Source organism: Mixophyes fleayi, chromosome 3 (assembly GCF_038048845.1).
Source record: "Mixophyes fleayi isolate aMixFle1 chromosome 3, aMixFle1.hap1, whole genome shotgun sequence".
NCBI classification, from domain to species: domain Eukaryota; kingdom Metazoa; phylum Chordata; class Amphibia; order Anura; family Limnodynastidae; genus Mixophyes; species Mixophyes fleayi.
This window is the reverse complement of record NC_134404.1, coordinates 145,929,859-145,950,137: the sequence shown is the minus strand read 5'-3', so window position 1 is coordinate 145,950,137 and position 20,279 is coordinate 145,929,859. Positions and strand designations below refer to the sequence as shown.

Here is a 20,279-nt window from a genome sequence, read left to right as displayed (position 1 = left end):
ATGTAACACGATCTGACCTCCCAATTTCTCCACAACTTTGTTGCTTGGTACACATAACTTATATCAAATAACTTCCCCCTCCAAATTTGCCAACACAAACCTATGCTTGTTAATTTTTTCAATTATTTATTCCTAGCTAACTTCATATCTCAAACTCATGATGAAAATTACCATGATCCCAATCTTTCCAAACTTTGCCTAATATCTAGTTTCTCCAACTTGGACTTCCCGCTCTTCAACCACAACCTCCTTTCCTTCTACCTCACCTTGCACTAAGCACCCTTAGCTCCTAAAGCTATGTGCACTAAATGACACCTAAACACTTTGGACAATCTTTTCTTCTTCCTTTCTCTTGATCTTCTTCTCTTTCTCATTACTACTTTTTCCTGTTCGTTCTAACCTGAAGTGTCCATCATCTTAATACATCAATAAATTACTTTCAGCACTTGAAATAACTGGTACTTTCACTACACATGGTCTCCAGCACTCCTCAATACAGCCATGGCATTCTAAACCGACCTGATACCTACAAAAGCCCTCTCATATTGTTGATCACCACTCAACGAAATCTTGCACCAACCCTGACTTCCTCCACTACAAATTTGTTTTTTCACAATGCAACATGCATTATATTTTAACAAACAAATCTATTTCAAGGTTCTAATTTCCTCCTACTTGTCCAATCCCTGATATCTCTTTGCCACCTTCAATTTACTATTTTGCCCACTCTCATCTCCATCATCGCCTATGACTTTATCACCTAATTCAACAACATAATATGCCCTCCACTCCCCAACCTACCCTCATCTAATTTTTTCTAGTAATGGCTGACAATATCAAGGCACTTCTCTCTTCCTCCTACACCTCCAAGGTCTCCACTCTCTTTCTCCAAATGCCTGCCCGCTTCTAGCTCACCTCTTCAACCTGTCTCTCTCCACGCCATTTCTCCTTCAAGCATGCACTCATCTCGCCAATCCTTAAAGCTACACTACTACATATAAAAATAATTTCCTAAACTGGCCCTTCCATCTATTCAGAGACACAGGGGCTGCTACATGCAGATGTATTTCCTGGAGCTCTGCTGGTTCTGTAATGCAGAACCCAAAAATCTTTTGTTAGCCAAAGTAATATGGCCAACTGTGGAGGTAAGTGAGCAGAAGTATCAATTATAAGTCATGATCTCTTGATTGCAGCTTTTGATTAGTTCACTCACTCACATCCCCTCTGTATTTTGGCTGAGGATGTTAGAGAAATGAAGGATCCCAGGAAAAACATTGGAATGGAGCAGATCTTAGGGCTTCAGTTGGGGAGAGGGGCCTCCATGTCAATGTATTTTCCGAAGTGTTAATGCAGCTTTAATAAACCTTCTGCTGACCCAGAATTGCTTTAGAACTACCACCCTATCACTTACTTTCTCTTTGCTTCCAAACTACTTAAGTGGCCTGTGTGTCTGACTAGCTCATGTCCTCACCTCCCTCCCTCTTTAAATCTCTGCAATTGGACTCTCTACACTTTAATGACACTGTTTTTCTAAAGGGAGAAATTATCTACGCAGTCAAAGAGTCATGATTCTGTATTCCTCTTCACAGAATTTTCTGTCAATTTTGACACAATCAATCACAGTCTACTTCTGTATACACTTCATGCCATCTGCCTTTTTTTTCTGGTTCACTTCGCTCCATGTTCACTTCCTACCTCTTCAAATGCTCATTTATTGCACTTAACTCAGGCTCAACATCTCCTCCACTCCCTTTACCAGATGAGGCCTCTCAATGCTTCTTTTCTGGTCATCTCCTTTTCTTTGTGTACTCTCTCTCATCTAGTTTGGCTTATCCAGTACCATCTCTATTCAGATGACACGCTAACCAACATTTTCTCATCTCTTCACTTTTTTACTATCCCACATATTCTGCTGTCTCTCTGCCATCTTCACATAGATGTCACAGCAAAACCTACAGCTCAATATGTTGAAAATGGATCTCATCATCTACCCTGTTTCAGAGTCACAGATTCACTAACTCACATACCCACATCTCCCTCACCATTAGTGACACTACACTTTCTCCTGTTCCCACTTCTGCTATCTCGGTGTCATCCTGTTCCCCACTCTGAGTCACTCCTCAAATCAAATTTCTCTCATAGTCCTATTACATCCACCTTTGTGACATTTACACATTCATTTCTCACTCTGGACACACCCTAAACCAGGGGCGGGCTGGGCCGGAGGGCAGGTGGGCATTGGCCCCCCGGGCCGCTCAGAATCACGGCTGTTAGGGCCGCCCGCTCCCCGGAAGTAATATCAATGTGATGCGGCCGCGTCATTGATGACGCGCCTGCATCACGTGTCATGTGATGCGGCCGCCTGTGCGGCGTGTGCCCCCGGGCTGACGTCCATCAGCCCGCGCCTGCCCTAAACCCTTGTTCACTTGGCCTCAACTACTGGCAGCCTCCTCCTAATTGGCAGTAATCTATCCTAAATGCCACTGTATGACTAATCTTCCTCTCTTGCAGTTTCGCATGCGCCTAACCAGGCACTCTACACTGGCTCCCTATCCCCTCCATCATCCCCTTTAAACTTCTCATCCTCACCTACAAAACCCTCAACAAGACCTCTCACTTTTAGGTTTCTGAACTCATCCCCATATACTATCCTCTAGACCTCTTAGATCTACTTCTGACCTGCACATTATTTCATCTTGCATAACTACATCTAAGATTTCCTCTAGTGCTGCTACTCTCCCAAGGAACTCCCTACTACTCCTGATCCATGCTCCATCACACCTCCAATCACTAATCCCACCATACACACAAACATCTATTTCATCCACAGATTTCTTATCCTTGATGCTTTAGTTTCAAAGCGTATTAAGAAATCTGTATTGTCAATCCTCTCATGGCCACCCCTTATCCTTCTTAGGTGTACCCTGAGCCCCAAAAGCATATTGGACCAGGACCCAGGTTTAGTAATGGTTATTACCGCTGCTGCCTATGTTGCTACACCCAGGGCCGGTGCTAGGGTTTTTTTAAAAAGCGGCGCCCCCCCCGCCCCGCAAAAATCGCCGCCCTCCTCCCTCCTCTCCTTACCTTGTCTCACCACCGCCGCCTCTCTGCTCCGTCTCCTCCCCTCCACTCACTGACACTAGTAAGTGGAGGGGAGGAGAAGGAGCAGAGAGGCGGCGGTGGTGACAAAATAGCCTCTTCCCCACTCCCCGTGCATCTGAATGCTGTGCAGCGGCCGTGACAGGTATGGTCAGCGGTCGCCGCACAGTTTTAAAGTAATTTAGAATTCTGTGGCGCCCTCCAGGCGCCCTCCAGAGCCCGGCACCCTAGGCAAGTGCCTAACCTTGTCTAATGGGAGCGCCGGGCCTGGCTACACCACCGTTATTTCTTATTTAAACATAATATAAATGTAAACAAAATGTTATATTTATACTTGTATTTTATTTAATGTGTTGGCATATTCTTTTCCTTTTAGTGGGCACCAGGGTGTATGGGGAAGAAGAGATTGGCCTAATGCAAAGATGTACATTTTGCATTATACCATGCAACTGTGATTGAATTACATAGCTGGCTCACATTTGAGAAATATGAATGTTGCCATTTTATTTGTCAGATTGAAATTAAACTTTAAATTACTTTAAATATATTCTTATCAGTTATATAATTTAAAACCTTTTTAAGTATGTAGGTTAATATTTGTTACAATGAATACTTATATAATTAAATGGTAAATGTTTGTTTCTAAAATAATAATAGAAATTAAAAAAAAAAGAAAAACAATTCAGACAGGCCCACTAGATATAGATCCAGTTACAATCTGAGCGAGAGCCTCCGGACAAAAGTGCTATAGGGGACCCAGCAGCAGTTCTGAAGTGAGAGTAGTCTCAAGAATCGAGGCCATAATCTGTCAGAAAGAGTGACTATTAAATAACCTATGCTGTGTTCATAAAACAGACTACGAGAATATCAGTGTGCCAGAACACAATGTCCCAGTCTCACTTAAATTGAGTGATTTAATTACCTCTATATTTAAGTGGCAATTTGTTATGTATGTTCATTTTAGGAGTCACAATAATAAATTCTCATGAGGATGGAATACATAGGGAGTGATTTTGACAATTCAAATATTTTTAAAAAAAAAAAAAAAAAACTTAATCATAGGTTCTTAAACCCATTTAATGCCTTCATATATTTATAGTTACTTCTAGTACTTCACTTGGAAGCCATCCCACTGTTTTCTGGTGTCCTGGGCATAACGGAGGGTTTTATTGCCTATATTTTATACATGCTTTGGTATGTACCTGAAAGCAAAAGATAACAATTCTGAAAGAGAAGTATGTAGAAAACTTCTCCATACATATAGAGGAAATATTGATATTAAATAATGAAATAACAACAGTAACATGAAGTAAAGAGGAAAATTATAGATAAAAAAGACCATGAACATGTTCATAAAATGGATACATTATTTCTCTAATGTACAATAACTGGTGAAATCAGGGACAAGTTACTCAAAAATGCTTTACCATAGAAATTTAATAGATTATATTAGTGGTTTGGCTGGGTGTAGTCCTGTCAAACAGTTTAGTCAGCATTTTCTTCTATACAATAAAAAGCACATTGCCAATTCACACATCTGTCTTATCGTGTCCAATGCCTACAATAAGGAAAAGACCTTTGGTTGCACTTTGTTGACAGTCAATATAAATTTAGTACTTTACGCAAGTTCTCCAAGTGACAGGTACCCCATTCATGCTTATGTTGTTTAAATGGGCTTTGTCTAAAATAAAGGTTTCAAATCCAAGATGGAAGTCTCCAGGAAGCCTTACCATGATGTGGCTGTGACTTAATCATTATCAGAGGAAGTAGTAATTAAATTTGCAAAGGAGAGCACAATGTAAATTCTGCATAGCTTCAAGGATCAGTTGCTTAACTTTCTCAGGTTTGTTGTTACAAACTACATAAGACGATGTTTGGAGAGAGGCAGTTGCACATCCATCCACTTAATTACTTGATTTGTGAATACCTGCTTTTGGATGCAAATATCATCTAATCTAACTTTTTCCATTTTTCTAAAAGTTCAAAAAGATTTCTAAAAATAAATGAAAAGCTCTGTGGGATACTATAAATATTAGCAATTAAAAGACTACAGCTACCATCATACCAACCAGAAGCCTTATTGTCTCTAGGTATTTCCAGGATCCCTTTTCTAAACACCTAAATTCTCAATCAAGACTTTAAATAAGCAGAACAACTCTCAGAAAAAATCACTAATATCTTCTCAACTAATCCTTCCCTATTATGTAAACTTTGATGCAAGACCGCAGCTGGCTCACATCTAAATCATTGATCCATCAGATTAAAAAAAGTAAAATGTTTCTAAATACTGCTATGATGTTTCACTAATACTATTGCACTGCTATAATAATAAAATATTGCTTGATAGTATGACCTTTTGCAGTTTGTAAACAATGAATATTTGTATGAATGCATTAATAACATTCATACAATGGAAGAACAAGAAGATGTGCACAATTTATACTTTTGCAAAACATTTGTAAAAGTTATTGACATTTTCTGCATTCCTTGAGTCATACACAGATGCTGTAATCATTAATTGGTACAACCATTTGCAACACTGCTGAGAGCATTGCCTTTGATCTATAAATATTTCCTTCATATGACCTCGCTATATTTATGGCTTACTATAATCCTGTTAAATATTTACCAGAAACTGTAACCTACATTAAAAAGAAAAACTGCCTAAAATATGTAAGTTGAATGTAAACAAACGTATGTTTTAATTTTTTATGTATATTACTAACATTTAAAGCTAGTAAAGCATGTATGTTACATTACATATGTCAAATTTACAATATTAGAAAAATGCCAACACTACTTTAAAACATATTGTAACACTCTAGGAGTGCGGAGGGAGCTCGGGGTCTGCTTGGCTTGACACTACCGACAAAGAGGTGCGGAGTGTAACGAAAAGGTAAGTTTTCACCAGGGATCCCCGCAAGGGATTATGGACTTAGCAGCTCCCTGACCACAGGTTGCGGCCCTTAAGACCAGGTGGAGAACCCAATAGCTACGGTCTGAAGGCGGTGAGTCTGCTGACAGGAGTAGTTATTAGAAAGAAGGAGGTACTCTTAATATACAGGTAAGTTAGTAGGATGAATCACAAGCCCACAGAGGTGTAAAGGTCTGCAGAGAAGTGTAGCGCTATGGTCCTGGAGAGCTGGGAAGCCCTGGTGCAGGATTAGTAGGAGACACGACAGTCTGCAGGAGAATGCTGAGATCCGAGTAGACTGTAATGGAGAATCTGGAACACACAGAAGTGCGATGGTCTGCAGAGAGGTGTAGCGCAGAGGCCCTGGTGAGCTGGGAAGCCCTGGTGCAGAATCAGTAGGAGGCATGATTGTTTGTAGGAGAACACTGGGATCCAGGTAGACAGGAAGTCTGAGGCAGAGTACAGGAGCCAGTGGAAGGTACATCCAAACAGGTAGGGAGACCTGAAGATCTGGCACCTAAGCAATGCAGCAGGTGCTTTAAATTGATAGAGTAAGTAAGGCAATTAGCCAATAGGATGAATGAAGGAAGGTTCAAAATTGCCAGGTCCACGCATGCACAGAACTGCTGGCAGGATGGCGCCCGGCCGTTTTTGGGCAGATGTGTGGAAATGTATTTGTGACACTGCACCAGGCCCCCCCTTACATCTCTGATCTGCCTGTTTGGTGTCTCCTGGCAAAAGTCATAATAGCCCGTACATGGCTTGTTGCTGAGGGTAATCAGCAGCAAGTCAAACTCGTAAATGATGTTATTGGGACATGAACACTACATGTACAAGGTTAGAAATACCAGTCATAAGTATTATCAGATATAGGTTCGCTGGTACAACTCCAAGTATAGAATACATTCTGGAAATGAGGAAGTTTGTGTACCTCCTGACTAGTATATCCACAGGATCCACAGGCTTCTCTTAGTGGGTCCCTGGTTAGCATTGTCCTGCACATCCACCTGTTTATCTGCTGTCCTGAGCTACGTTATTAAATGTACAGAAATTCTGTTTTAGTTGCTTTGTTAGTTTATGCACTGACACAGCTATATATGTTTCAAATCTCTGTATTGGAACAATTGCTATTATGTCAGCCCTTTCATTAGTAATTGTTTATATCCTATAGTTAAATATTTAAATATTTAAATGTTACTATATTTTTAACCTGGATCACTAATATATAATTTCAATGATTAGATTAGCAAATGCATTTTAGTATAACATATATCAGTTGTTTTTTGTTTTTTTTGTTTGTTTTATAAAACTCTTCCAATAAAAAAACACATGATTCAAAAATACAGCGACCGGCCTGGAGTGTCGCAGCACTTGTACAGGGGAGGGGGCAGCAGCAAACGGATAGGTAGGAGCGCCAGACCCCGACCAAGTGGTCACTGGGTCCGGTGCTTGACACATATTTACATGTTGTATTAAATGAAGCATCAGATTATAGTAAGATTTTTTTTTTTAAACAGTTAAATTTATTTAAGACAACAAAAAAATGTTGAGATTTTGTATTTAGTGCAATTAGAGTGGAACAGTGTATCACAGGGCTTCATAGCAAAATTTGGGTAAGGGCCCCAACTTGAGCTTAACTGCACATGCACCACAGAAGTAAATTAGTAGATGTGATAGGATCAAAATAAGCAAAAGTCCTAATGTAAAAATGTCTGCATTGGATAACAATGACGGCAAGCTCACATGAGAGGAATAGGGGACCCCTTAGTGAATGCTTGTGCATGTGAGTTCACAGTGCCTCATTTGCATCCCCAATTTACTAGAATCCCACCAAGTTGTATATCAGTAGATACTAAACCAGCACAATGACACAGTGGGTAGTATTGCTGTCTAACAGTGCTGGGTCCATGGGCAGGATTTATTCAATGTTTTCATTAAGTATCCTCTGGGTGCTCAAGTCTTCTTTTGGTCTAAAAATACAATAGCAAGTTAATTGGCTTCTGACAACAAATTTAGCTTAGTGTGTGATCAACTTTAAATTTCAGTGTACACATAAGCTATCAAGTATTTGTTAGCTACATGAAAAAACAGACGGTATATATCTTATGTGCAAAATAATAAACTAATTTGCACCTGTAACAGGGTTTTGTCCAGAAGAAAACTTTCTCTAACTATTTTTTTGCCGTACTTTCCTTAATTAATCAGGCCCAAGAAATTCTAGTACAGTTTCTCACAACAGAAATCAGGCTTACAGAGAATCTGCAGCCCCTTTCACCAGGTAATGTGAGACTGAATCCCCTGCCTAGCAGCCTTTTAAACACAGCTCACAGGTGACAGCATTAATCAGTCTGACAGCAGAACAGAAGACCCGAACTAGGCCTTGTAAATGGAGCCCACACTTCTCTTTCCATTTACACCCCAGGGACCTTACCAGCTTTTCCCTAAAGCTGAAGGTCTCTCTGGGAAGCATTTTCCAAATGTAAACACTGTCCATGGGGTTTTAAAAGATGTAGGTTACAAAACTAATATAGCTGCCTGCAAACACTATTCCAAGGTCATTATATATATATATATATATATATATATATATATATATATATATATATAAAATCTTTTTAAATTACTGAATACTTTGTAAGTTTCAATTCACTTTAGGTTTTAACAGCTTGATGGAGACGAACATATAGCTTGGTTGTGACTATTTCAGAGTTATTATTAAACTGTCAAACAAACACTTTGTGGATATAGGATGAGCTGAATTTTTTATTTGACTATTTGACAAGATGACATGAAGATGGGAGACATGAACAGTTTTCATTTGTATATTTCTCAGCAACTTTTGATTTTTTTTCCAGACAGAAGAAAAAGTGTTTTTTGGGTCACTCTGTGATTACTTTATATTAAAATTTAAACTTTCATTGTTATTCATTAAAAAGATCATTTGGTCTATTACTAAATTATCATGGATAGCAAAATATTTAAAAACAATACAAGTGGATTAAAGTGACTATGCAATAAAGTGCTATTAAAATAACAGTTATAAACTGCTAAGCCTCGCTTCTGTGTCTGTATATTTTTAAATACACGTATATACTTTTAAAATATTCAGTCTCCTGTTTTTATATTGAATTAATATTAATCTTTTATTTCAACTCTGTATATTTTTGACAACAGAATTAAACTGTTGATACTGCGAAATTTCACACCTTTTAGGTTTATTTGAAGTGCTTTTTACATTTGAAAAATGATTATGTTCTAAGCGATCCTTTAGATTTCTAAATTTCCTCCAAGTGATCAAGATCTTGTTTTCCAGTGTGTCTTTTAAATCATCATCCAAAAGGAGAATATTCCAGTGTTTTTGAAAAATGTGGGTAATTTACTTCCATTCCGGACAGAAAGTTCCTATCATCCGCACTTTAGAGTCATTAGTTGTTTCTTTTGATAGTGGATAGATTAATGATTCTGTATCTCTAATATTGACTGAATGTGCTGCCATATGATTATTTTATTACCATATCCCCTTTGTTTTAATCTTATTTTTAATTCCTCAGATGGTAAAATTCTGTTCATCTGAGAAATTAAATTTTGCCATTAGAAGCCCTCCTTTCAGAATAACCTTAATAATGAGTGGGAAGTGTGCACTTGACTAATGCAGTAGGTTGTTGGTCGCAGTAGGTTGTTGGTCACATCAGTGCTTAATTAGTCTTCAGTGGTTTTTTGGATCGTCAAATCAAGATAATGAATTGTAGTGGCGAGAATCTCAGCAGTTAGTCTCAGATTCAATGAATTATTATTCAATATGTCAGTAAATTCATGAAAATGAATTTATGTGGCTGGTATACTTCTCATTGTTCTCTATTAAACACATTCTCTTTTTCCCACCAATCAAGAAAAAAATTGCATACGTCGGGCTACAAGATGTCCCCATTGTAGTCCCCCTGATCTACAAATAAAATCTCTCATCAAAGATTATGTAGTTCTTAGCTTGTATAAACTTTAAGAGTGTTTTAATAACGCCACTCAGATCACTCTTAATTTCCATTTCCATTTCCATTTATACATGTTCATGCGCAATTTTGGTGTACAGATATTCAATCTCATATGATGACATTTAGTATTATAATTTACTGTTATATCATATATCTTGGATAGCACATATATGAATAACACAAATCAAATGGGTCTAATGGGAAATACACATATGGTCGTAGATCGTCACTTGCGGTGGGTTTGTGTGATTACACCCAGACCGACAGAAGAAAACAGAGACTGCGAAGTGTGTACAGGAGATATGCCTCCTAAAAGATGTATATGTGTGTTTCTGCAAGTCAGCAGGCAACCATCTCAATGACGCATTTATTTCATTGGGGTTCTACGTTACATTCCAAATAAATAGGCCATTAACATGCATGAAGTTCCACAGCATTGTTAATTATTTTCCACACATCAATAAAAATTCAAGTTGTCTCTATTAATGTGAGATCCAAGCAGGGAGTCCCAGGGACTGTAACACTCTCAGCCAATCACATTATAGCTAATGTAGGAAACTGCTTATGATTGGTTGAGTGGTTAATAAAATTCCCAGTCAATTCATTCTTCCTGTGCATTACAATTTGAGAATACTTCCTGTAGATTTCAATTAAAAATGAACATCTCATGGATTACATTGTCCTTTGGATTGTATTTACAGAGGATGATGGGGAAATGGGTGGAATAATTGACTTAGGAGGTTTGCATTCTGAGTGCTACTGTAAAAAACATCTAGAGAGAGCATCTGCCTTAAAATTCGTTGACCCTGGTCGGAATGTAATAGTGAAATTGAACCGATAAAGAACAGAGCCCACCAGACTTGTTTTGGCTTAAGTCTTTCCACGGATTCTATATTTTGTAACATCTTGTGATCAGTATACACAGTGATGGTGTATTTTGCCCCTTCTAGCAAATATCTCCATTCTTCAAAAGTCCACTTGATGGCTATGATGAAACAGGGTCCCACTAGATTGAGGATGTTTTATTCATCACCCGTGTCTCACAGTTTATTATACTTTAAAATTCTTGGCCCAGTCTAAGTATATACATTAGAGCATTGGTGCATTTTGTGCATTATTATTTGTTGTTATTAGGAACATTTTGCCCTTGCTATTATCTGCAATGTTGTATGTATTAGAAGTATAAAGAATGTTGCCATATGGTGTGAAAATAACAGGACAGCAGAAGCCATATTGCATGACAGGATGGAAAGTTGTGTTAGCTAAAATGTGAGTTAGCTATGATAATTATCTTTTGTCTCAAATCTCCATTGTTATGAGGTGTGGCATAGATTTGGGCTGTTAGTAATCAGAACAATGTCTGAGTGACTGTTAATATAGCTAGCTGGCAGGCCATTTATCTAGCTCAACAGGTAATCTAGGAGGTAAATAGGTTAGAACTTCCAGATTATGAAGCAATGTGTCTCCACAGTACTATACTAGCTGAAATAGCAATAGAAACCATCTTAATATTTATTAATATAAATGTTATTGTATCAAAATATATCACAGATGTGTCAAATGTCTTACTGTTTCACGCAAACATGAAGTGTCATTCCCTGATGTAATATTGTCACCATTTGTTAAATGTATCCAGCCAAAAAAATCAGTCAAGCCATTCCATTGTATAATCAAGACAGTATGTCTAACAGTTAAATAATTTAGTGTCCACTGATAGACCACTGATGAAAGGGGGAAGATTGGGACATTAACTCTACTCCCTGTTTAGACAGCCAGGAAAATAAGGAGAACAGAATGTTAATAAATTCATTCTATCATATTAAAGCCTTATTTTGCATATATTATGGTCTGCCTGAGTGAATTGAATCCCACGAAGGGTAATCACCGTCCCAGCCAAGGGGGGTTTCCTCACAAAGGCCAACAACTCTCTGTTGCCTGCATCACAATTCATATAGAACTTTTGTGAGAAAAATGCACATGGATGCAGTTTCTTATCCAATGTATTGACCTGATAAAGGATTGCCCTGGCTCCAAATTCAGAGCTATCCACCTCAATGATAAAGGGCAGTTCCAGATCAGGGTGTTTGAGCAGAGGTGCCATACAAAAGGTTCCATTTAGAGTCAGGAAGGATTCAGACGCTTCATTGGACCAAATGGAAGGATCTACCCCTTTAAGGGTCATAGCGGTGAGAGGGGCAATTATAGCAGAAAAAGATTTAATAAAACTTCAGTAAAAATTAGCAATGCTCAGGAATCTCTGCAAGGCTTTCAGATTTGTGTGTTCTTTCCAGTTCTGAATTACATGTACTTTACTTGGATCCATGGACTGGATCTGGACTTTACTGAATCTATGGTAAATCCTTGATCTGAGCAGAAAGGTTACCTGAGATACTTCAAATTTGCACTTCTCCAGTTTTTTTTCTCTTAATTTCTGAAAACTGCACTGATGTGTGACATTGATGCTGTGATAAAGAATGGCAACTAACTAGAATATCATCCAGATAGACTTCCATGGATCTTCCCAGGAATGCTCTCAGGGCGTCATTAATTAGTTCTTGAAATACAAGCGGGGCATTACTTAGTTCAAAGGGCATGACAATGTATTAATAATGCTCTGTGTGCATACTGAATGCTGTCTTCCACTCATCCCCCTGGCGAATCCATAATAAGTTGTATGCCCCTCTGAGATCAATCTTAGTGAAAATTGTTGCCCCCCTTTAACTGATTAAATAGTTGAGGAATGAGTGGGAGTAGTAATTTGTTTTAATTGGTTATTTTATTCAGAACCCTTTACTCAACAAAGAAGGGTAAATGTATGAAGGATCGATTTCTGCAAGTCGCTGGAAATCGGCAACTTTGCAGAGGAAATTTAAAGCAACAATGTTGCCAATTTCCGTAACTAGACTGCCCTTGGTCCATTCCTGTATATAAGGCAGGGAGGGCTTAGCCTCCCTGCTGGCTATAGCATTAATTTCCTGATAGCTGACCTGCTCCTGCCCGTTCTGCTGAAACTTTGGATTTATTTCCTGTGCATGACCCTTGGCTTGTTTATTGGACTTTGATTGTTTGCTGATTGCCCTGACCTCTACCTTGGTACTCGGATACTCAAACCTCTTGCCTGTACCTGACTACGCTAACTGCTTCAGACCCTAGAACTCAGCCTGTTTCTGACCTTCGCTATCTTCACCTCCTAATTCTGTGCTGTGGTGTTATTCATAAGCTTACACTACACTATAGTTTAAGACTTGGGGGCATCTGAGTACCTGTGAGTGTAACTAGCTCTATGGGAAAGGCAGCTGCTATAAGTGAAGACCTCTACTCCTATTTCTGCAAGTTTATGATAATAGGCTCTAGCCGTAACACCCTGAGTGCAGATTAACTGTTTCTTGTCTCCAGTAGGTCATTAAAGAGGGAATTCACATATGCTTAGAAGACTGCTGAGTCACTGCACGGGCTGTACAGCATGACCCGGGATTCATATTGGTAATCCTTTGTGTTGAAGGCCGTCTTCTACTCATACCCCTCTTGGTCACAGAACAGGTTATAGGCCCTTCACATGTTCATTTTTGATTCATTCACAAAAATATGCAACCATGTCAAACGCATATGAATATATTAAATTATTATCAGATGCATTTTTATGAATTTTCACAACCAGTTTGCACTTGCATTTTTTTTAAACAAAGACATGGCCATTGGGTAAAGACCCTCGATTCTTTTTTTAACAAAATGCATAAGGCTCTCCTATCTTAGGCAAACTGCTGTAAACAAAGAGTGTGGTTTAGAGTGCAGGTATCATGCAATGCTACTATGCCTTATTTTCACACCTGCTTGAGCTTAACAGTTAAATAAAAAGAGGGCATGCAAAACCTTTATGGATAAGGCTGAAAAAATGTCACTAGACATCTGCAAAATGCCTGGGAGCAGACAGAATAGCAACTTTTCTTCCTTCGTGCATTCACTTATTCCCTCTCGTTGTCTATGCACTTCAACTAAAAACAGTGGTTTTTGTGTGTGGAAAACTAATTTTGGTTAAAATTTTGGCCCCATATTCATGAATCATTTTCCTAACCAAGAAACACATATTCATAGACATGGAATTTGCTGAACTGTTTCACTCATCTGTAATCTCTACATTTTGCAAGACTGTGCAGATGATATTTTGTAATGTTATAGAATGTTTATAAAATTTTCATTATATATTTTCTGTATGGACACTGTCATCAATAGATTTGGTCTTTCCACCTTAATACCTTTTGTAGCATCTAACATGTCATCCATTGTTTCGATATGTTCTGTTTCTCCTGAAGGCTCAAAAATTAGATCAAAACTTTCAAAATAATACTATTTATAAAAAGCACATATCAGAATATGGTTTTATATGTTGTGGGAATATTATGTATGTACAATGCTAGCACTGCCTCCAAGCTTGACTAAATAATACAGAACAACCTTATCAATCAGTCAACTACAATGTAAAATGCTACTGAACAGGATTTTACTTTGAAATTGCTGAATTATATCACGATATACTTTACAAATATTACCAATAAAAGTCTAGCAAAAAGTAGTTATTTAGGAAAGTCAACCTAGAGTTACGGTTGACTTTGTACAATGAAACAAAAAACAGAGCATGACATCATCATCATTATCGTCATCATCATAATCTTTTAGTGCAGGCCTGTCCAACCTGCGGCCCTCCAGGTGTTGTGAAACTACAAGCCCCAGCATGCTTTGCTGGTAGATAACCAGTTGATAGCTGGAAGGGCATGCTGGGACTTGTGGTTTCACAACACCTGGAGGGCCGCAGGTTGGACAGGCCTGATTTAGTGATATAGCACCTCCAAATAGCGTAGTGCTTTACAATTGGGGACAAACATAGCAATTGACAAAACTGGGTAATACAGACAAAGAGATGAGAAGGCCATGCTCGAAAGCTTACAATCTATGGAACTCGATTTTAAAGAATGTTATAAGCATGACTTTGTCATTACTAAGAACTTTGCCACTTGCTAATATAAGTGGAAATAGATAAGGTGAAAATATAGAAAGTAAGGAAGAGTCCTTCAGGAACACCTGCTTGGGTTTAGAAAAATTGAAAACTGAGACAAAAGTCGATGTTTTAGCATCATAATAATCCATAATATTATACATAAAAGAGTGTGTACCAGATTGGATAAACAAAATAATTTTGTTTTTTTTTGGCACATTAAGTATATTGTACCTTATGCATTAAACGCAAAACTGCAATTCTGTAAGTAGTATCTTTTGTGGGTCCAATGTCGAAGAGTGACATTCTCTAGCGCTCTTCGACACCTATATTAAAATAAAGAATTAGGGGAGAAGTCCAACCAGATAAAGTATACCCTGGAGAAATCTAGGGAGGTATATTTATCTACTGGAGTCTCTTAGGCCACTTGTGAGACCTAGTAGAAATTTGTTCAAAGTTTATTTGAATGTCTGAATAGATGAATCGTAGCACCAAAGGTGCGGTCGGAAAAGCCACAAATATGATAGAAGGAATCAAATTAACTTCCTACTAGAGGCTTATTTCGACCATTCCTGTCTGAGGTGTATCCTGAGTGTGGAGGCTACCTCCTGGATAGGCACGTCCCAAGATTTTAATAGAGTCATTTCACCTTCCACTGAGGAAATTACATACGTGGAATTATTTCTCTGTATGAGTAGCTTAACAGTAAACCCCCATCTGTATGCGATGTCTTGATCTCTCAGTGCGTTAGTGATTACTTGGAAAGATCTTCGTTTATTTACTGTAGCTGCGGAGAAGTCTTGGAATATCTGAAGATTCTGAAGGAGTTCAGCATTATTCTCCAGTCTTACCGCCGGCATTATTTTCTCCTTGATCGAAAAAAAATGGATTTGCATAAGTGTATCTTTAGGAAGGTCATCAGGTGTGGATCATGGCCTAGGAAGTCTGTGGATGCGATCTATCATTAAGTCTTGTTCAGATGCCCCAGGCAGTAGTTTTCGGAGAAGGTCCATGACATAGAGTAGCAGTTCAGCTGAGGTGCCTGAGTCTGGAATGCCTCTAATCTTAATTTTATTTCACCTAGACCTATCCTCCATGTCCGCCATTTAATCCTGCAATGTGTGGAATTCTTTATGTAGCTTTTCGTGTTTTGTAATAAGGTTGTTATATGAGGCTGTCAGTTCTTCCATTTTATCTTCAATAAGGCTAGTGCGACCACCTAGTTCTGTAACTTCACGCTGTATCTCTTTAATTGACAATCTCATTTCCATCAAAAGTTCAGATTTAAAATTGGATAACATGGTCTACATAGTTTTAAGCGTGAGTGGACCATCAGATTTTGGAGTAACAGAGACACCCCTACAGTGTTCAGGGGAATGAGCAGAAGTTCTAGCCGTAGAGGTTGTGTAACTGGAGATTCCTGACTTTTTAGAAGTACCAGTAACTTGAGTTGTAGACTTTGGCTTGTAAAAATGAACTGGGGATGTAGATGTAGTTGCCTTTGTTTTTTTGGGGGCCATTTTGAGGGCAACTGGAGAGTTTGATAACCAATAGCACTTCCGTCAAGACACCGGGTATTCCACAGCGTTGAAGGTACTGTGTTGATATGTGTTGATTGAGAGTGATCAGAGTCTCTCAGCTGACATTGTAGATGGTTGGGTGAGTGGTTAGGTCGACATGGGCAGGAGGATCAGGTGTAATCAAGCCAAATGCGTAGTAAGCTTGAATATTTTTCAGTGAGGTAAAGGAGACGTTTTTGTTCCAAGGACCCACTAGCATTCCAGTACTAACCGCTAGTTGTAGGCTTTGCAGACCAGCTGCGAGTTTTAAAGCTGTTAACAACAGATATGGATCTTGTACTAACAGTGTTTGCCTTTTATAGGTGCTGGTCATTATTTTGCTGGTATCAAATAGGCTTTCAACAGGAATACAGCACACCGGTGTTGTTTTTCTAGTTGACACAAGGTGGCAGTATGAAGTTAGGATTAAGGCAGCCTGACTATAGCTATATAGATTTCAATAAATGTCTGCTTATTATGAGTAGTCACTTAGAGAAATAAGCACACCATAGGGTATGAGGGCTGCCACCCAGCTACATAGATAATAGATGGGGATATATTACTGTGAGTGTTGTATTCACTCTGCCCCTTGCAGACAATACAGTTAAGGCTCGGCAAGCGTTCTACCAGTATCCATCTTCAGATGCCGTGAGCTTCTCCCCGTGTGACTCTCTGTGGACCAGCGCTGTCTCACAGGCAACGGCAGATGTAGTGGCGAACGTCCGTCCATCATGTCTGAGAGGCCACTGGCGTAAGTTCGTATACCCCTCCATGGTGTCCCCCCTCTCTTCCGACTCTGTCAATTCCGCTACGAGAAGGTCTCCGGCCAAGTCTCGGCCTCAGATGAGGTAAGTGCCGTAGTCTTTTTTATGCTGGGGTGACAGTTTGCCAGATGATCTATGACCAGAACAGTTCTCAGGCTCAGATTCACAGCACTGCAAGGTAGGCCCAGAGTTCCGTCATCACTCGCGGTCGGCCGTATCCCATGAGAAGCAGACTGGCAAGTACCCACAAGTTGTAGAGGTAAGTTACAGGTCCCTAGTATTTGTTCCTGCTGGTAAAAAAACAGATGTTTGGGGATTTTTGCTAGTGTTTGTTGGAGCTCTCTCATCATGCACCCTCTATAGATGGCATCCAAGCCACGCCCCCAAAATAACGTTTTTTTAAAGAAAAAAAGTGCAAGCAAAAAAAATGTTACTATGAAAACTGCTGTCCATTTAACAAAACTTGCCAAAGTTTTGTAAAAATAAGGATAAAATATAGAATCACTCCACAGTTGCATGCTGTCAATACCACAACTTGTCCCACAGTTACACACTATCCTTTCATAGGCATATATGTCCACAAATTATGGTGCACAACTTTATTGGTGCAGTTGGGACAGGTCTCAAGATACGTGTGGTGAAGGATTTGGGTGTTGGACTGCTGTGCTCTACTACACAGGATACTGCATAATACGTTCAATACCTAAGTGGATTATAAATTCACCAAAGAACGCACAGAAGAAAAATATATATCTAATTAATGCCACTAAAGGCATTAAAAATCAAAAAGTGAATAAACAAACAAAAAAGTCTATTTTAAATCCAATAAACAGATATAAAGGTGCTATAAACCACTCGAATAATAGTGCTTATCTGAACAGCAGCTCTCAATAACAGGATTCTGAAACCTGTGTATACATATATTAAATTGAAAATAAAATAAATTTATTAGTATGCTGTTAATGTCTACTGAACATAAAGTACATTTTTACAGTTGCTCCTGATGGCCAACACACCCCTTTCACTCCCCGAAATCATATGTCCGTTGTGCTCAAAGATGTAGCGGACAGAGCTACATTTATTGGCCTCGTTCTGGTCATGCGCAAGGTGATTTTGTGTCTGATTTTGTGTAATCAAAATCGGCAGATACGTGGCTTTGATGACTCAAGGCCACTGTATCTAATACACTTTTATGGTAACTTAATAAAGTAGTGTAAGGAGCAATTCATGTCCTTTTCTATCTTTGTTGTTAAACTATGAATAGTGTTTAAAAGAATTAATAATATACTTTGTGAATATAATGATTTGCTTTGTTTTGCAAGATAGTGAATATAATGTTGAAAATACCATTTTTCCTATGATGTTTTCAGCATTATTTTTGACCTGCCTAATCTTATTTGTAACACTGAGTTAAAGTAGGTATTATTCACAAGTTATATAAAAGTGCTAAGGATATTTAGCAAATCTTTGTAGCCCCTAAACATGTCATTGATAAATTGTACTAGTTGTTAGGTGAACATAGCTTTTCTGTTTCATTATGAAGTAGTTTTGTTTGTTCTGCAACTCAAAAAGATTTTAAATCATTCTGAATAAGCATAGTAATAATGTATGCTAAATTATTCTAAATAGGTTAAGGGATTTTATTATATACAGATTGTATCCATTTAGGAAGTAAAAAAGAAATTGGCAGGTGTATTACAGTACTTAAATTTTTTTACCGCTGGCTGTGGAACAATAATTTGCCCTGACTCCACCTTCTACCAAGGATATGGAGGGATTATCGTATTAATCATTGGACCTACACCACACTAGGTGAGACTAGGGAAACATATCCAGGATCATAGGGGTTAACTCACCAGAGGGTATAGCTTGGCAAACCCATCCCAGGTCCCTCCTGCAGCAGTGGGACCTGGCATTCAAGCCACTAACAATGCCTGGCTGGTGGTCTATTTTATAATGCCACCCCGACAGCACAAGGAGGGAGGCAACTTCATTTATACTTCTTAAATATTACACCCCGATCTCACCTCTTTAGAGAGGCCATGTTATATCAACCGGCCACTTGCTAGAGGGTTATTTGAGAGTCGTTGGTGCATAATTGTCTTAGTATTCCCATAAGAATTTGAACTCTACAAGATATATTTAATAAAGTGCGGGTTTGAAAAAGTAGAGATGTTGCCTATGGCAACCAATCAGATTCTAGCTGTCATTTTGTAGAATGTACTAAATAAATGATAACTAGAATTTGATTGGTTGCTATAGGCAATATCTCCATTTTTTCAAACCCACAGTTTAGTAAATATACAGTACCCCTATGCTTCTTAGCCATTATCACTGGTTACTGGTGTTTGTAAGAACCAGAGCTCAGTTGTAAAATGCTCTGTCAGCACTTATCATTCTGATGTATTTTAGAAAAACATGCTTAGGTTTTCACTGTAATGCAAGCCACTGTATTACAGAGTAGAAAAATTATGCCTAAGTAGGTTAAGAGTTGGACGCAAGTGTATTTGCACTGTGTAAATATGCATATGACATAAAATCTGTATCATTGTGCATGCACATAATTTACTCTTCAAGTGGCAGATTAGGGGCACTATGGTAGTAGCAAGTACACGCAAGTTAAGCACTTTGGGCCACATGTATCTTTGAAATACAGTCCTTAAAATGGATAAATTCTGCACCTACATAAGATGAGTGCAGGTTTTGAGTTAATGATTAAGATTGCTGCATCTGTACTTATGCTCCAGACACATCTATATGTTAGATTTAAGTTTGCACCTATTTTAAGGTGTTTTTAACTCAAAATGAGTAAATGTAAGTGTGCAGGCACATATGCAATAGTTGCAAATGCAGAATTTTTCGAGAGGGGGTTTCCAAATTGTTGAATTTGGAATATAGAAAAACTACAATATACAAAGACTTGTTAATAAGCCGGCAACAATGAAATCAAAATTAGCAGCCTAG

At 38.5% G+C, this 20,279-nt stretch overlaps 1 protein-coding gene across 5 annotated transcripts in view; it reads right to left on the bottom strand.

Annotated features, from left to right (window-relative positions):
• The window catches only part of MLIP (muscular LMNA interacting protein), a 183,825-nt gene that overhangs the window by 12,897 nt on the left and 150,649 nt on the right, over nt 1–20,279 (bottom strand). For 2 of the 5 annotated variants that reach the window (XM_075202511.1, XM_075202515.1), the window contains one exon: nt 16,861–17,605. The exons of the other annotated variants lie outside the window; for them this stretch is intronic. In XM_075202511.1, the coding sequence (XP_075058612.1) occupies nt 17,360–17,605 (246 nt within the window). In that variant the 3' untranslated portion in view covers nt 16,861–17,359. Of the gene's footprint in view, nt 1–16,860; nt 17,606–20,279 lie in introns of those variants that run through there. 5 annotated transcript variants of the gene reach the window in all.